The sequence below is a fragment of the Chionomys nivalis genome, chromosome 10 (genome assembly GCF_950005125.1).
Source record: "Chionomys nivalis chromosome 10, mChiNiv1.1, whole genome shotgun sequence".
In the NCBI taxonomy this organism is placed as follows: Eukaryota; Metazoa; Chordata; class Mammalia; order Rodentia; family Cricetidae; genus Chionomys; species Chionomys nivalis.
Genome location: NC_080095.1, coordinates 45,899,351 through 45,918,120, shown reverse-complemented (window position 1 = coordinate 45,918,120; position 18,770 = coordinate 45,899,351). Strand labels below are relative to the sequence as shown.

At 43.4% G+C, this 18,770-nt stretch overlaps 1 protein-coding gene across 1 annotated transcript; it reads right to left on the bottom strand.

The window, feature by feature from the left end:
* Positions 1-2,269: 2,269 nt before the first annotated feature.
* Positions 2,270-18,621, bottom strand: Atp6v1d (ATPase H+ transporting V1 subunit D). Its single transcript, XM_057782292.1, has 9 exons — positions 18,369-18,621; positions 13,232-13,349; positions 8,944-9,023; positions 7,654-7,721; positions 7,407-7,451; positions 6,076-6,179; positions 5,542-5,608; positions 4,328-4,406; positions 2,270-2,894 (listed from the first exon to the last, which is right to left on the bottom strand). Exons 1-9 carry the CDS (start codon positions 18,407-18,409, stop codon positions 2,753-2,755), a joined length of 744 nt encoding a protein of 247 aa, XP_057638275.1. The 5' UTR covers positions 18,410-18,621; the 3' UTR covers positions 2,270-2,752.
* Positions 18,622-18,770: the final 149 nt, after the last annotated feature.

Below are 18,770 nucleotides of genomic sequence, written 5' to 3'. Positions count from 1 at the left end.
CCAGCTTCCTTCTCTATTCCTGGCCTTTCCCCTTTGGGTCAGCTCACTTCTAGCCAAACTCAGCAACATTACCCACTATTTAATCTTGATTTTTAATGTGAAGCCATAAAGTCATCTGAAGTTTTAGCTGAACATGATGGCGAATGTCTACAATCCCAGCACTCAGGATTTCCAGACCACCCTGTAATATAATAAGACCCTATTTCCAGAGGAACTCATCTGTTGAAGCAAGCCCAGTGAGTACCAGAGCTTTACCGACGCTACATGAGAAATCCAAATTCCTTTGGTTCAGTGCTTTCAAGTAAATAAGTTTCCTTAAAAATAAAAGCACGAAATGTGGCGCTCTTCAAACTAAAATCAGACCCGAGTGCTCGAGGAGTATGCCTCGGAAATCAAGACTCACTCTGACTCATGTTCATTCTACCTATATAAGCTGCTCGATTTCTCCATGTGCACAACTGAAACAGTACAGTTTACACCTCACCAAGATACTGGGAAGATGATTGCACAACAGTGTTACTCAGCTACTTGGCTACTGAACTGACTCCAAGCCTGACATTTTCTCCTTAGGAGCCACATCTTGTTTCCTACAAATCAGCTCCTCCAAGACAGACTATCTTGGTCTTAAATATGGAATTTTAAATATGGAAGAGATAAGAAGGATAAAAAGGATGTGGGCTGGGAGATTACTAAAAGGTTTGCCAAGAGGGTCTGAGTTCAATACCCTGCCAGGAACCCATGTTTAAAAAAAAAAAAAAAAGCCGGGCGGTGGTGGCGCACGCCTTTAATCCCAGCACTCGGGAGGCAGAGGCAGGCGGATCTCTGTGAGTTCGAGACCAGCCTGGTCTACAAGAGCTAGTTCCAGGACAGGCTCCAAAACCACAGAGAAACCCTGTCTCGAAAAACCAAAAAAAAAAAAAAAAAAAAAAAGACAGTATGGTAGTGGATGCTTGTAAAACCAGCATGGAGAAACAGAGACAAGTCCCTGGGGCTTGCTAGCCTGCTAGTCTAGTCCACTTAGCAAGTCAGTGGAACTCTTCCAAAAAAACAAACAAAAAAAAAACCCAGATGGTCCTAAGGAATAGCTCCTAAGTTTGTCCTCTGGCCTCCACATGCAAACATGCACACACCAAAGACGACAAAAAGTTAAGTGTGAACATCTGAAGTAGGGTGAGTGAGAGGGCTCAGTGGATGGAGGTTCCTGACCCCAAGTCCCACAGCTTGAGTTCCATCCTGGGACCCACATGGTGAAAGGGAAAAACTGAACTGTGGCATACACGCTCCTCCACCTCTACACATCTATACACACAATAAACACACGCTCCTCCACCTCTACACATCTATACACACAATAAACACACGCTCCTCCACCTCTGCACATCTATACACACAATAAACACACGCTCCTCCACCTCTACACATCTATACACAACACATGCTCCTTCACCTCTACATCTCTATACACACAACACACGCTCCTCCACCTCTACACATCTATACACACAATAAACATGCTCCTCCACCTCTACACACCTATACACAATAAATAAATACAGTTTTTATATAATTGAAGTTAGACTACTTGGGCTTAAATTCTGGACTTGTCGTCATCATGCTCCAGCTTTTTCATTTAAAAGCAATTACTCAAGCTCCCATGTGTCTCAATCTTTAGGCCATGGAATGAGCTAAAATACGTATTTTTGGACTGAGGATGTGATTTATTGTAACTGACAAATAGTCCTAAATGTTTACAAAATCATCTAATATCTTTAAAAGTCTACCCTGTGATAGCTATCAGATTATATTAACACTAGTGTCACCCCTGTAACTAAGAACTATGTTGTGTCCAGTAAGCCCAGAATGCCTGGAACTGGTTGCATTAAAGTCTGAGTAGTGACAGACAATCAAACAGTACTGAAAACTCAAGACACCCCCTGGTCTGCCCACTTTGTCATCTCATCTTCATAAATGACAACAAACTGTTATGCTTCTAAAACAGCAAAAAGTTATCTAGTTAGTTCAAAGTAGGAATTAGTATTGTTCTTAGATTGGGAAAGAAATATTATGAAACCTACTTAGCACTGGCAGTCACTTATTAGTACCCCAAAACGCAGTCCCTGTAGTAAATAAACCTAGCAACACACTCAGATAGGGAATAAGAAATGGCTCCTAGCTACAGGTCTTTGGTAAAAGCTATGAGTGGCAATAAGGTCACTGATCTGCACCAAGGATATAATCACTATTCTCAGTAAAAAGAAAAAGAAACAACAAGTTTTTAAATCATTTTACTCTGTTCATAAGTCACATTTAAATGGTCAGAACTGCTTCCATTACAGACAGACTTATCGTGCAAAGAAAAATAGGCATAGAGCTGGGAAGACTACAGTAACACAACAGTGGCTGTGCAGCCTCAGCCAACAGTGTCAAGGTTTGCAAGTGGGTAGGAGCGAGGGCTGCTCACAGCCATTGGCCGAGACCATGAATGTTTGTTTGAACCAGTGAAGCTACTGTACAGAGGATCGTGTGACACTTTCACAGAGGAAAGTATGTAAGTTGCTGGGCAAGTTTTACAAATCTCATTCAACTGTGATAAGTGGTTGCTGAATTAGGATGCAGGAGAAATAGTCTCACGGGGCATCCTTAATCTTACAGCCAGGGGAATTCTTATGCCAAAATAAATACCCACACATACCAAACCTACACACTGAGTTAAAATGGAGCGGGTGCTGGGTCTGAGGGAGTGAAGGGGCCGTTACTCGAACAATAGGTCTTCGTCCTTCTCCTCGGCCAGCAGGTTGGCAGGCTCCATCACTTCTCCAGCTGCCCTACGCTGCTCCAACTCCTTCTCGAATTTTTCCTTGATAATCTTTTTCTTCTCCTGTATTTTCTTTAACCTGCAAAAAGGGGACTCTCTGAATGTTCTTTCAGTGAAAAGGAACATGAATGTCTTCATTCAATAAACAATAAAAAAGGTAATAACCATGGGACTACTGGAAACATCTTCTGTCATTTTTGCCATTTTAAAATGTTTGAGGGAAAATATCTTTTAATATCTGATTGCAGACACCCTAGCCTACATTAAATAAAACCTGAAATCCATCCTGTAAAGGGCCTGATTCTGAGCATTCTGTTTTCAAAATTTTTGGGTCACTATAACCCTGAACATGAATGATAACTACGATTCCATGTCACACTGAGCTGCTTCAAGATCTAAGACCAGCATGTTCCTCTAAACACCCTTCTCACCCACCCTCTTCTGCAAACTTAGAGCACGGCCCCTTTGTTTAATAGTTACTCCTACTGCTCTAGATTTCAAAAACAAACTGTGAGCGAACCTTTTTCTCACCACATATGGTGCTAGTTCTAGCATGTGATTCACTAGTTGGGAATGCCCAAGTACTCTCTATTACCTGCACATACTCAATGTGCAGTGAATAGGGTGGCGTGCTCAGTTCATTTCTCATCTAAGGTTTTAGTAGGAGAGACCCAACACAATCACTCTTTGTGTTTTAAAGAATAATCTTACTAGTTTTTCTGAAAGGCATAAAGTTTTGGAGATGCCATGTTTGATCTATATGCGAAGCATGACACCGATCTTGGAAGCATATTCATCCAACTCTGCAGTGGATATGCTAAGACCTGCAGATCTAAAACTATGTTTGTGTAGTATGCCTCTTCGTGCATAGTCAACCCTTAGTGGCTAAGCTTTATATCTGTCCACTAAGGCAAGTGTGATTAAAAAAAAAGTTTAATGTAAAAATTAAATATACTAAGGGAATAACAAGTCAAAAACTTTCACCTCTTTCCTTAAAGGAAACACAAGAACCACTACAAACATGACAACTAACAGCTACCAAGTGACTGGTGGCAGCTAGTGTAAGGGTGGGTGTGTTAGATGAAGTGAAGCCTCATCTGATAGCACAGCACCTCAATGGCTCATGCAACCTGGAAGAACATACAGTTGAAAACCTACATATTAGGTCTTTAATTTCCCATTTAACACTTCTAGACTGCTGTTACCCACAGTAAACTGAAATGGAAAACCAAGATGCAGGCAGAGGAACCAGCTGTTACTATTTCTTCTCCCAGCTTTATTCTCTCAGAGTGTATATTCTGAGATAGCCCAGGCTAGCCTTGAGCTTACAGTCTTGCCTTCTGAGTTCGGGGATTGTAAACAAGCACCACATGCCCAACATTTATTTCTTGTTCTCATTAACAGAATAAAATAAACTCTGATTATTCAAAAGAACATAAGTACATTAGTCACGGAGCAAACTGAGACTGTACTATATGGAGGAAAAAACAGTTAAGTGCCAGTTCAACAAACCTATAGAACTCTTCTCGCTCTCGCTCATCCAGCTCTGTGACGATATAGGCAAGGGTGCGTTCAATCCGGGGAATGATAACTAGAGTTAAAATATACATATGTGAGAACTTCAGTGCCCTCTCAGAAAATTACCAATATTCAGCTGTACAGTATTTATTTTCTAATTGTAGAAATAATGTGCACTTAATGCAGAGAACTTGGAAAACAAAAACACAAAAAATTAAAATGAGATGTAATCCAGCCAAATTAAACTATCTTGTAATTATTTTGGTATATACCTTCCAGCTATGTACAGATACCAATACTGGTCAAAACAAATCTAATGCTGATACTGAGTACACCTGAACAGGCAACAATAAGCCACAGACGTTACCTTAAATACACTAGAACACCATGGTTAAAAACCGAGAGGAGGGAATGCTGGGACCATTCTACATGTCACTCAGCTCGGCTTTACATACCATGTTCCTATTCTGTGCTGTGAACTATAACATCACATCTCCTGTTCCTATTCTGTACTGTGAGCTATCTGAGGTTGAGAACTATGACATTACTCGTTTTGTTTTGATGGAAGTTCAATGAAACAAAGACTAACACTAAAATACAAGAATTGTGTTTCTGGGGTAATGGTGCAGCTCAGTGGTACAATACTTAGGCACCACCACGTAATGTGGCCAGACTTATTTTTAGATGAGATAATACTATCCCGGCACCGCTGCAGGAACTTCTGTGCTTCAGGGTTTGCTCCTCTCTTACCAAGGATGAATAAACATTTCTTTCATGGAAACTGAGTTGGTTCTTCAGCCAAGAAAATTGTTAAATAGTTGTATTTTTAAAATAATAGATAAAAGATAGAAAATAAATGTAGCAAAATGAGACAACAATAGCCTAAAGAAGAGATTCCAAGATTTAATCTTCAAATTTAAATTTTTAAATCTTCAAATTTAAAAAGAAAGCTATCATCCAATCAACGGATAGAACTTAAGAAAGTACTACGGCTCGTGAGGAATAGAATTTCTACCTCACTAACTGCATGAGTTAGATGGTAGATGGCATTCCAAACCCTGCAACTCCCTCAGGATGCACTGGTGGACACACTTCTCTCTCCCCTGGCAGGGGCACCTCTCACCTCCCAGTCTGGATTGGGCCTGAGTCCTGGTAGCTGCCTAACAAGGGGCTGATGAACAAAGCGTCTCCCGGCGGCTTTGACTCACCATGTTCGATGGCATTTACACGCCTGTTGGTTATCTTAATGGCTTCATCCAGGGTAACAAAGGAAGTCTAAAATCAAAGGACAGATTGGTAGCAAGCACATGTTTATGACCAGTCATGCCTGTTCACTCGACCCCCCTCGGACTGCGCGTACAGAAAACATGTGGGGACCCAAAGACAACTCACTTCTTTTCAGCCAGCCTTAGAAGCAGAAAATACCCACAAGATTTCTACAGAACGAGTGCTGCTTCTATGGAGAAGCATTCACTCAGAACCCAGATGTGCAGAAACAGGCCACATCCACAGCCATGTCATGGGCACTGACTCTAATACTGCCCCTGCTGCTCTCCTTTAGCAGAGGGATCTGTGCCACAAGGCACGTGCAAAGGCCGGCGAGCAGACACCACTACCGCTCCGGAGTCAGTCATTAGGCTTGTGTCTCAGGGCCATCTGAGCTGAGTGTGCTCCAGCACAAGCCCTGATAGTGCCCACGTGACTGTCAGAAGCCAGGCTGGAGAGGCCTCTGTGCAACGCACCTGCAGCGAAGCTAGTTCCACCAGTAGTTCCACTGCTTTGGCATAATTCCTCTTTAGTTTAGCCAGCTGTTCCCCACCTCGGGCTAAACCAGTCAGTTCATAGCCTGAAAGAACCAGTCAGACAACATTTTTCGTTAGGGAGTAAATAATCCTCCATGAAATTTCCAAAAGGAAAATAATTGTGAATAATGACAAAGATGGAAAGACAATTCATTCCTATTAAATGCAAATGCCAAGCACAAAATCCCCATTCCAGGCTCACACGAACAGGTGTCTACTCGACCAACACGGCACCAGTGACAGACCCTTAAGTCTAGCTTGATGAACAAATGAGTTTATTGGGCTTATATTATAGGGCATGAGTTAAGTATAAAAATGAGGTGACCCCAAATGTTGCCTCACAGGAAAGTCTAGCATGGTTAACTTCCCCATAGCTGCACAGCTGAGCCCCCTCTAGTCTTCTCTGCTTTATACACTCCAGCACCCCCAGAGGCCATGTGCAGCTGGAACAGAATTCCCTCAGGGAACGACTAGAATCTCAGCTGAGGATCCCATGACCCTACCTTCTCTCCTGAGGAAGGTCAACAAGCCCATCTTAAGGATCTCTTGCAGGTTACCACAGCGTCTCTGATTGGGACGGTAATGACTGTATGCTTGGACAACAATGTTTTATAACATACTAAACAGCACTTGGGTTTTTATAAGGCTACTAGAGTAACCATAAGGAGAGAAGTGTGTGTGTGCGCGCGTGTGCTGCGTATACAATCAAAAACTAAACACACTAGACAGCCTTTACCACCGAGCTACATAACCAGCCCTAGAGGGAAAACAGCCACTTCACAGGCTTGATAAGTTAGCTAACAGTGGTCAATGCTATTAGTGCAAGGAGCTTTCTGTACAGATTCTTCCTTTACATGAGCCACCATTAACATTGTGCACAATTCAATGAACGAGTTCATGAAGAAAGAATATTTTTATATGGGAAAAGGTTAACTACGTCACTCTAAGAAGACTAAACAGTGTTACTTATCCTCACAAATGCTGCCAGATTAGGAAAGGAACAATTCCATAAAGCTTGGCATGAGCTACAACCATCTAGGAAGATCCAGCCTTCAGAATGCATCACAGAATGTAAGATCTTATCAGACTTTTAAAAGACACAAACTGGAAATTATAAACAATTCAAGATGCGTGCAGTTTAAGCAGAGATAACACAGAGGTCTAGTTAGTGAATTGTTAATAAAAGACAAAGCCTCATCTTTTGAAATGGCAAGTGACTGCCAACTATATTTTTCAGTTAAAATTATACATCTGAAGATATCCACACTTACTGTCAGTTCCTTCATGGTAATGCTCAAACACCGGCAAGGTAACGCCTGTTGAATGAAAACAATGAAGATACGTGTGTGGATTCACAGACTGGGCTTGTTTTTTTTTTTCTCCCACCCCTGTGGTTGTAACATGCCATCAAGATGTTCTTATTTAGGAGAAATTAGGACACTGCGATGTTGTCGTGCAGCTGACTAGCTCCAAATGTCACCATTACCCCTCCAGGGACTCTCGGGGCTGGTCAGTTACCTGCCACGTTATCTTTCTTGGCACGGATCTTCACTTGTGCTTTATTTACATTTTGGATAACTGTGGTGCTGGAAAATAAAAAAGAAAGATTTGTTGAAGAAATAAATCAATAGGGCCCACTGGATAGTTTCAGCATTGAAATCCAGAGTAAGAAGTCACATTATGTATTGGAAATCATCTTAATTCCAGCAAAGAAAACTCAACAGTGGCAGCGGAGGCCCTCAGAGAGTAAAGAACAAATAAGAGCTAAATCACCGCCATAGGACAACCAAGTTTAGAGTATGTGGACAGCCTGGGTTACAATCAGCATTGGACATGTGACTTTAGAGGGTATGTTCCCAGCAGAAAACGGAAGAGAACGCTTTCCTTCTAGGTTTGCTGTGTAGGTGGCTAAGCCGCTATTCACAGTCTTTATCCTAACATTCTTCTGATGTCATCCAACTCACCATCTGCTACCAAAAAAAAGAGTATTTCCCTATAACCACATCAAATACACTCTACTAATGTTCCCCTTCTGCTGGGAAAGTAAAAACCCGATTATGTTATCCTACCAGCACTGGCAGATCGTAAGACCTGCCGCTCAGCTGGCCTCATGGCCCTCAGGTGTAAGACCTTCCTGGCAGGAAAAGCTCCTACAGTAAGAAGGGCCCATGTCATGAAACAGGAAACTAAAAAGTTCAGAAAACAACTTCCACGTCTGTCCCTAACTGGCCATGTACCCTCAGAAACACGTTCAGTCAAAATGGGAGTAACCACTTATCTCCAGACTTACTTAGAGAATCAGGAGGGAATAAATGGGCATAATCCATTTGCAAATCAGTATGTATGCTTTGTCAAGCTATAATGACATGATAAAAGCCAAAAAGCTCTTGATTTTGAGTTAACAGATTCCATTTTCAAAAAATATACCCTAGAAACAAAAATATGTGTGCATGAAAATGCTCATAGTTCATTTCCTCATAGTTCAACAATCTAGGATTCACTCAAAGACCTGGCACTAGAAGAAAAGGTGAATAAATGATATGACTTCTTAAGAGTGCAAACCTGGGAAACAGGGAAAAATGTTTAGGACACAATGGTAAATGAAAATGAGTTTCAAAATATCAAGTATTCTACATTTGCCACTTATAGAAAAGGAACATTTTGAAAGTAATAGGTTAAGGTTATAGTGTTAAAAATATTCCTATTACTGTATCCTTTGTCTTGAGTGTCTACATATTTTTTAATTAAAATGTTATGAAACTATGAACTTGAAAGCACTGTGGGTTTTTTCAAACACCCTGTTCTTACCTGAAATCTCCTGCTGTGAACTTGGCCTCAGCCAATGAAAAGGCAGCTTCTCTCATCACTTCACCCATCAGCATCTTAGTCTGAGAAAGAATTGCCACCAACAACAAAATCATACCATAATTAGTTCCTGAAATAGTATTTTATATAAAGTATCAGAATCAAAAACTGACTTAGTAATGAGAAAACATAAAGCTCAAGTTTTGGACAATTTTGATCATGGTCCTGACAATATTAGAAAACCATGAGCTCTAAAATTAAAGTAAACTCAGAAGGGCAGTGGTGGCACATGCTTTTAATAGGGAGGCAGAGGCAGACAGATCTCTATGAGTTCGAGGCCAGCCTGGTCTACAAGTTTAGGACAGCTAGGGCTGTACAGAAACCCTGTCTCAAAAAAAAAAAAAAATTAAAATAAGCTCATAGCCAAACAGAAAACTGAATCTAGTGAGGCTTGATTATTCTTGAATAAGTCCATGCTGATTTGTTCAAATTAATCTTCTAAATTCCCCTAGAGTCTAAAAGCCTTTGGTGTGCAGACTCCAGAGTACAGCTGAAAATGTAATACTTGGGAATAGCCGATGATTTTTTTTTTTTTTTTTTTTTTTTTTTTTGGTTTTTCGAGACAGGGTTTCTCTGTGGCTTTGGAGCCTGTCCTGGAACTAGCTCTGTAGACCAGGCTGGTCTCGAACTTACAGAGATCCGCCTGCCTCTGCCTCCTGAGTGCTGGGGCCGATGATTTTTTTTTTTAAGAGAAGAGAAACAGGGTCATATGAGTAGGAAATTAGCTGAATTAATTAAAAACCTGCTAAAATAAGGAAACATGTCTGGTGTGGGACAGATTAAACAGAACAGAGTATTCAGAAACAAGCCCAGGTCTACGTGAGAATTTATTGTAATAAAAGACCAATCAACTGTCCATCCATTCACAAAATGACAAACTTCTTTTTTTTTTTTTTTTTTTTTTTTTTGTTTTTGTTTTTGTTTTTGTTTTTTCGAGACAGGGTTTCTCTGTGGCTTTGGAGCCTGTCCTGGAACTCCCTTTGTAGACCAGGCTGGCCTCGAACTCACAGAGATCCACCTGCCTCTGCCTCCCGAGTGCTGGGATTAAAGGCGTGCGCCACCACCGCCCGGCAAAATGACAAACTTCTAACTTACAACATTTCTCCACCAAGAAAGACCCATCCCTAAAAAGGAGATAATACATATTCAATAGGACCCCCTCCATGTGTGTGTCAGGTGTATGTGTAGAGGGGTACTGGTTGTCCTGCTCTATGACTCTACCTTATTTGATGGACACAGGGTCTCTTCTAATTGAATTTGGAGCCAGGCTAGCACCCAACAAGCCCCAGCACCCCTACCCCAATTTATCCTCCCTGGAGTTACAGGCTCATGAGATCACACCCAGCTTTTTTTGTTTGTTTGTTTTTGTTTTTGTTTTTTGAGACAGGGTTTCTCTGTAGCTTTGGAGCCTGTCCTAGAACTAGCTCTTGTAGACCAGACTGGCCTCGAACTCACAGAGATCCACCTGCCTCTGTCTCCTGAGTGCTGGGATTAAAGGTGTGCGCCACCACCACCTGGCCACACCCAGCTTTTTGTTGGTTCTAGGCATTTGAACTCAGGTCCTCTGGCCTCTGCGGGCACCTGCACTCACACACACACACACACCTACACAGATATACACATATACTGTGAGCAAGGCGTGGTGACATACACCTGTAATCCTAGCACCTAGGAGGCAGAGAGAGAAAGACAGTTCTCGTCACTACACGGCAGCCTGAGGTCTGCTCAGGGTATGTGGAACTGTTGCAAGAAAACCAAAACAAAATTAAAACAAAACAGAAAATTATAAGCCAGGGGTGGTGTTCTGCGCTATAGTCACAATTATTCAGATTAATTAAGTCCAGAGAATTGCTTGCCCGTGAATTCATGGGCAAACAGGACAAAAAAGTAAGACCCTCTCTCAAAACAGATAAATAGCTATAAAGCAACAAAATAGAACAATATTTTTCTAGCCCTTTTAACCCCTTCTAAGCCTTATATAATTTAGACCTATAAGGAGTCCCAGGCACAGTGGTTCACACCAATTCCCGACTCTGGATGAAGGAAGCAGGAGGACTGAAGTAAAAGCCTCCAGCTGGCCAGTGAGTGAGACCCTGTCTGGAAACAGGCGTGATGAGGGGAGACAGAGGGCTAAACTTCAAATTTAACAACATAAAAATTAAGGAATTTTAGTTGTTTTATTTATAGTTTTAATTCAGGAACAGAGAGTATAGTTCAGTGGAAGAGCACTTGCCTAGCAACTGTAAGTTCATTGCTTTGAATCTAAGAGAGTCAAAAGATCTCAACTGTCCTTTAGTTTACAGATATGAAAAAAATATTTTTAGTGTTTTATAGATTTACCAGAATGTATGACTGTTTTCAAATGAAAAGAGAAGAAATTCACCAAGAGAACCAAATTATCAGCGTACATGAAAAGCTGTACAAGTTCATACAGAACTGGAAGTAGCACAAACTGAAGATGACTTCAGCGCCACAGACGGGCAACACAGACATCCTCAGTGCCTGTTAGGAAGGAGCTAAGAAAACAAGCCCTCCTGGATAGCATTTTGTAAGAACATAAACTGGTATTAAGATTTTGGCAGTTACTTATAAAAAATTTCAGTGACCACAGAAGACTGTGAAATTATTTTCTGGAACAATGTTAGCACTCACACACAGAGGAGTTACGCATATCCTCCTCCCTAGCCACTGTTAAGACTAAACATTGGACAACATACCATTATTCTATTATCCACAAGGAAATACCATACAGGTATTATAAAATCCACGTGTATGCACATAGTACTCTGGGTACATGCTTTCAGAGAGACAGCTTAGTGGGTAAAAAAAGGACCTGATGACTTGATCTTGATCCCATGTAAAAGCCAGAAGGGCTGGGCATGGTGATGCACATCTTTAACTATAGCACTCAGGAAGCAGAAGCAGGCAGATCTCTCTGAATTCAAGATCAGTCTGGTATACATCAAGAGTTCTAGGCCAGTCAGAATTACATAGTGAGACCCTGTCTCAGAGCGGGAAAAAAAGGTGGCTCACACCTGTGATCCCAGCACTCCTATGAGACAATAGCGGAGCTAGAAGAATCATCTGGTCATCCAGTCTGGCACACATAGGTCAGCAGCAGAGACCAGGAGACACTGCCTCAACAAGGTGGAAGGGGAGAACCAACTCCTGATGCTGTCTTCTGACCTCCACACATGTGCTGTGACGTGTGTGTGTGTGTGCACATGTAAAATACAAGAAACAAATTCATATTTAAAAAAATTCTAAAACTAACTCAGAGAAATGAGAGATGGGATTGCTGGAGGTAAGAAACGACCTAGCAATAGAATCCTTAGTTTTGAGAATGATTATGTATTGTTTCTATACTATTCTGTATAATTCACCACCATTTGCCCAAAATAACCACTCAACAAAACCTACTATGCACTGGCACTGTTTCAGGCACTGGAAATAGAAGACTGAAAAGACCAAGTCCTTACTCTCTGGAAATTCAATTCTCTAGTAGGAGTGAACCCATCAACCAAGAAAACATCACGGACTGGAATGTGCTAGGAAAAGAATAAAATGAGAAGTAACCCAAGCAGCCACTTCATGACAGGCAATGGCCTCTAGGAAGAGATCAGAATGGCCAGAGAAGACAGTCAAAAGAAGTTCTAGGAAGTAGGAAGCCAGATACAATGTCTTATGCCTGTAATCCCAGCACTGAGAGACCGAGGCAGAAGAGCTGCCATGAGTTATCCTGGCCTACAGAATAAGACCCTTTCTCAATTTTAATAGGACAAAGATAAAAGCATCTTAGTCACAGAACAGAATGAAGGGGACATCAGGAAGAACACATGAGGTGAAGGAGGCAAGCGTGGCTCCAAGGACACGTGATGGAGTTTAGGTGTTACCACGACTTCTTTGCAACTTATATCCTCCTGTGCACATGTGCCCGCAGTTCTCTATGATTGCACTTACTATAAAGGATTATTCTTTTTGAAAAGACGAGAATTGATTTAAATAATGTAAAGGAGAATTAGGAAGTAGATAGTTCCCTCAGTGGTAAGGTGTGTATTAGCATACATGAGGTCCTATGCTCAATCCCCACCACCAGAAAGAGAGGTGGTAGAGAGGGAGAGAGGGAGGAAGGGACACGGAGGAAAGGAAATTTTAAGTGCCAAAGGCCATACTTGGTTTTCCTTAGACAGACATTGAATAGCTGCCCTGCTCTAAGCAAAGCTTACTCTACCTCTATTATCTTCTTCAGGATCTGTCGAAATCGAAGAGTTAAGGCATCAGATTTTTTCTTCAAGAGGTTTCGGCCTGTCTGTGCTCCTTTTAATCGAGCCTTCATGATGGTCTGAGCCCTACAAAAACAAAGCAAACACATTTATTGTCACCACTTAAAAGGCACAAGAAATACCTCCATAGCAGATTTATGTGCTGTCTTCTGAGAACAAAGACATGAATGTGCTCATTCCAATGCAAAGAACAGCTCTTGAGAGGACTGGCAGAAATTAGAAACGGCTTTCTTTAGGAAATGAGGCTTGGGGAAAACCTAAGCTTGCTTTGTTACCGCTACATTTTATGGTACATTCTACACTTTATCTACAATGATGCACTATGTTTCTATTGCTCGCATGGGTTAAAGTGCTTCCCTGTCATAAACCAAGTCCCTATTATCAGTTTGTATTCATTTTTAAATGTGTCCAGTAACAAAATGCATATATAAGATCCGGAAGTGGCCCACTAACCTAATAGTGAAGCCTCCTAAACTTACTGCATTTTTTCCTCACCAGAAATCCTAACACCAAAGTAAACTCAGTAATAGTGGAAAATGATATCGGTGTTTTAGTGGTCACATGACAGATAAAATTTTATAGTGAGAAAAGGGGTTTGGGTAATATAATCTCTCTCAGAGGCTGCTCGGCCCAGGCACACAGCAAAATAGCATGTATTAGTGAATCTGTGGGCAAATCCACTAGGAGGTTATGGTAATTCTACAAATGGAGAAAACCTTAGACATTAACTTAGGAAAGTGGGGCTCAGAAAAGTAGAGCAACGTCCCCATAGTTAATCATGGAAGAGCAAGCAGGCAGGAGTTTGAGCCAAATTTGATTCCAGTGACTTGCCAGCCTAGGTTCACCAGGCCCCAGCTCCACACTGCCCCCCTCCCTGAAAGATGTAAAGTCGCAGCACCTGAACAGCTCTCCATCTGGAAGACAGTTAGCAGTGGGCAAGCGCAGAGACCAGCCTCGCCAGAGGTCTAATCCAGTGAAGCCGCTTCAGCTTCCAGTCTAAACAAGAGCCATCCACACCAATGTGTACACAGAACATTCTGCACTGTTGACAATAAATACCAGAGTTAAGATGCAAAAGATTGGATGAGGGACTGGGAAGATGAGTCAGTGTGTAAGAGCACTTGCTCTTCCAGCCCAAGGACCCAGTACCCAGGTAGACAGCCGGGCATGCCTGCATGTGCCTGTAATCCCAGCACTGGGAGACAGACAGACAGACAGACAAATCCTGAGAGCTCTCTCATCAGGAGTCTGATGTAGGGGGGTCTTTATCTATCTGTTGTTTCATTGGTTGATTAATAAAGAAAACTGCTTGGCCTGATAGGTCAGAACATAGGTAGGCGGGGAAGACAGAACAGAATGCTGGAAAGAAGGGAAGTGAGGCTGACGCTATAGCTCTCCTCTCCAAGATGGATGCAGGTTAAGAATCTTCCTGGTAAGCCACCACCTCATGGTGCTACACTCATTAATAGAAATGGGTTAATCAAGATGTGAGAGTTAGCCCGTAAGAGGCTAGAGCTAATGGGCCAAGCAGTGTTTAAAAGAATACAGTTTCCATGTAATTATTTCAGGTAAAGCTAGCCAGGCAGTGGAACGCAGCCCATGGCTACAGTAGTAGTTCATTTCTACAGGAGTCTAGCCCAAACCACAAGCTTCCAGTGAGACTGTCTCAAGGCGAAATAGGGAAAGTAATAGAGGAAGACATCAAACCGTAGTGAGATTTCATTTGTATTTTAATAAATAAGGCTTGCCTGAAGTTCAGAGAGTAAAACAGTCTCACTGGTCAGCCTTACGGACCAGGCAGTGTTGACACACACCTTTAATCCCAGTAGTCACACTAGTTTGCCACAGAATTCAGGCGGTAGTGGCTACGCCTTTAATCTCAGCACTAGAGAGGAGTATAAAACGGGAGGAGACAGCTCTCAGACAGTCTCATTCTGAGATTCCTGGAGGCTGCCATTTTGGACTGAGGTAGAGGTAAGTGCCAGTGGCTGGCTGTTTTGCTTTTCTGACCTTCAGGTTGAACCCCAATCTCTGTCTCTGGGTTTTTATTAACTGTGGCACACCAGACATCCTGTTCTGACCTCCACAGGCACATGCACCCACAGGCATGCAACATGTATGCACACATGCACGTGTGCATGCACACACACTCACACACACACAAGGAGTGGGGAGACAAAGTTGGATAAAATTTAGGGTGCTCCTAGCACTGCAGATTCCTGCAAATTTGGAGCTCATGGATGAACTGATGGATAAACTAAAACTCTAGACGACTGAACTTCAGTGAGGAGAAGTTTTCAGTCATTGAGACTCAAGAGCGACTAGAACTGGATACAGAGTGGTGAATGTCTGTAACCCCAGCACTTGGGAGGTAGAGGCAAGAAGATTGGAAGGGGAAGGTCAGCCTGGGCTATATAATGAGTTAGAGGCCAGCCTGGGACATGAGACCAGGCCTGCAAATTTTTTTTAAAGAGAAAGAAAATAAGAAAAGGTAGGAAAAAAGGGTGACCTGTCTGAACATTTACAAGAACCAAGAATTCACCTGACTTCTATTAACTCTAAGGTTCTGTGCCCCCCCCCCCCAAAGCTTGAGACAGCATCTTGTGTAGCCCAGGCTGGTTTCGAGCCCCTCATCCTGGCTCTTCTTCTTGAGTACTGTGCTTCAGGCGTATGCCACCACACCCAGTTTTATGTGGTACTGGTGGCTGAAAGCCCCTGTATTGTGTACTTTGGCCAAGTGTTCCACCCTTTGGCTGAGCTGCATCCCTAGGCCCTCCTTCGCTTCCACATAAATTTGTTTCCTTTTCTTGGGTGATACCTGAATGAAAGCAACATTCCACAGGACAACAGCACCAAGTGGAGCCACAGTCAGTGCTGTGTGATCTCGACCATGGCTGTTAAACCTGTTCCTTTCCGTTGCAGAGCTGCTCAGCCTTACAGAAAAAAAAAAAAAGAAAGAAAGAAAGAAAGAAAGAAATAAGAAGTTTGACCTTCAGCTAAAACAGTGACTTTATCTCCTACTGAATCAAAGACATCTGACTGTATGACAAAGAACCTGCTGTCAAACTGTGGGGAAAACATTTACTTCCCACACCTCACTTCCCCTGGACAAGCAAGCTGAGTGTTCTCAAGTAACAGCTGCTGCCCTCACTCCCCTACCATTCTCCTTGCCCACAGAAATCCATTTTCACCTCCTAGTCCTAAATTAAAGGCTCCAAAGTAAAGCAAAAGCACACTAGCGTTGTGACTAGTGATTAAACATGGCCAGACATTACTTGAAGCAGTGAGACCACAGAGGGCGAGGCCAAGCTCAGCTCCACTCTGGTTCCTGCAGACGTGCCTGGGCATCTGAAAGAGGATGAATAAAACCAAGTGGAGCCCGAAGAGTGAAAATCACTAAGGGCTGAGTCCAGCCTGTGGCTGCCTCAGAGACACTGTCCTTCCGAATGATTACGTTTCATAAAAGGGCTCTCTCAGGCCCCTGACACATTTGTGAGTTATACAAAAATATATATCCAATTGGCGGGAGAAAAAAAACCCTTTTTAAATTAATGTTCTGTAGAAGAGAGGTCTAGGATCAGGTGTTAGCTAAAAACAAGTATTGAATTCTTCTGTCAGTTTTGAGCTTTGTTCCAGGCACGCTTGTTATTTTTACTTTTGAGGCGCTGGGGGAATTCAACCAGGGCTTTGTGTATGCTAGGGAAGAGCCCTGCCACTGGGCTACTATAATTGGTATGAGGGGAAGACTGGGGTCGTCCTAGCCTTATGTTTCTGGCAGCCATGTTGGAATCTGGTGTCTCTCTCAGTAAGGTTTGGCTGGGGTTATTACACGCTGAGTTTTGAGATCACCCTAGGGACGTCTCGATCTTTGTCTGTGTGGCAGGCAGTGCATTTCTCCACGACTAGCCTGTGGCAGAGATGGACATTCAGTCGGGGAGGGGTAGCTGGGGCGGGGGGGGGGAACTGGGCTGGAGAGACTCAGCGGTTAAGAGCACTGGCTGCTCTTCTAGAGGTCCTGGGTTCAGTTCTCGGCACCCACATGGCAGTTCACAACTATCTGTAACTCCAGTTTCAGGGGATCTAACACTTCTACACAAATGCACATAAAAAATAAATTTAAGAGTCCTCGGGTTCTGTGAGGAGGAAAAAAAAATAGGATCTAGAAAACAATCCAATAGCACACACATACCCACCCGTCCAAACACGACCTGGAGAAAAAGACTGAAATATCAGAGTAAAAACTATTTCCTTCTTCAAAGACAAGAGCACAAATAAGAACTATCTTCACTCTCCACAATGCGTATTTGAGAAAACGTAAACTTTCCTTTACAAAGATGTAGACCAAAACAGAAAGGCAGCCTGCAATTCAGCCGATCCCCCATCCCAAAGCGAAGGTTCAAGGAACATTTTGGGGGACCTCCTATGCATTAAAGATGCCTCCCTCGTCCAAGAGATGGCCCACAGGTTAGCCGGGAGAGAAAGATCCCACCGCACAAATATCCGCGTGACAACGTCAAGAGTGGCACTACGAGGGCGAGGGAGTGCTTCAGAAGCCCAGGTCCGTCGTCCCACAGCAGGTGACACTGGACGGGATCCAAGATTAAACCCGACAGCTGCGTGCGGTAGGGCGACTCATTCAACGCCACTCCGGCTTGGGAGCCGCCTATATTCTCTCATCACATAACTTCGGTCAAAACCACCTTAGCTTCTCCAACTCACTCCTCAGCACTGATGAGCCCTGTAAGGCAGAGCTAGCGACGGCTCAGTTATGTAAACTGTGTGTGTGTGGCTCAGAGGGTGTGTGTGTGGGGGGGGGGGGTAAGTAAAGACCTCAGACTTCCAAAAAAGCCAGCAGGCGGACGCCTTTTCGTTAGCACTGGAACCATCTTGCCCCGTCTGTTCTCTCAGGAGGAACAGGTAAGGAGCCATCGGGAAGTCTCGCTCTCAACTCATGGACAGACCCCGGGGAAAGCTCAGGAGCGGCCCCGAAAACAGGGATGCAGGCTGGCGGCCAAGGGTACGCAGGCATTCGCTCCGGGAAGGTGTTCCTGAACCTGGTGCCACTTGTCCTACTCTTTGACTTACATTCGCGAAGGGAAGATTTCAATCCGGTCTTTGCCCGACATTCTGACGGTGACAGTTCGGCTCGGGCCCCCAGCCGGGCAATCGTGACTGCAACACCTCCAGAACTGGTAACCACAGCGCCTTCCTCCACCGGAGTCAGCTGATGGAGTCACTTGACCCTTTCGCGTTGCTAAGCGGCTACAAGGATACCGGTCCCCACTTCCGGTTCCTATTGCGAGAGGACAGAGAGGGAGGCGTGGGCTGGCCTTGAGGAATGCCCGGATGTGGAGGCGCTCACAGCCCGGAATTCCGGGTCGCCCTACCGCCCCTCCCGCCGGCAGGACGCCGGTAAAGATTGCAGCATGTTCTGAGTAATGGATCCGAAGATCACGCGACCCTCCTCTTCCTCGGCTTCCCATCTTT

What these genes read in the sequence shown, in the direction of transcription:
- Atp6v1d (XM_057782292.1), bottom strand. Translation starts at nt 18,409, where the DNA reads ATGTCGGGCAAAGACCGGATTGAAATCTTCCCTTCGCGAAT. An exon ending in TTACCATGAAGGAACTGACA is followed by an intron (nt 6,180 to 7,406) that starts GTAAGTGTGGAT and finishes TGGTTCTTTCAG; the next exon opens with GCTATGAACTGACTGGTTTA. An exon ending in TGGAACTAGCTTCGCTGCAG is followed by an intron (nt 5,609 to 6,075) that starts GTGCGTTGCACA and finishes CTTTGATTTTAG; the next exon opens with ACTTCCTTTGTTACCCTGGA.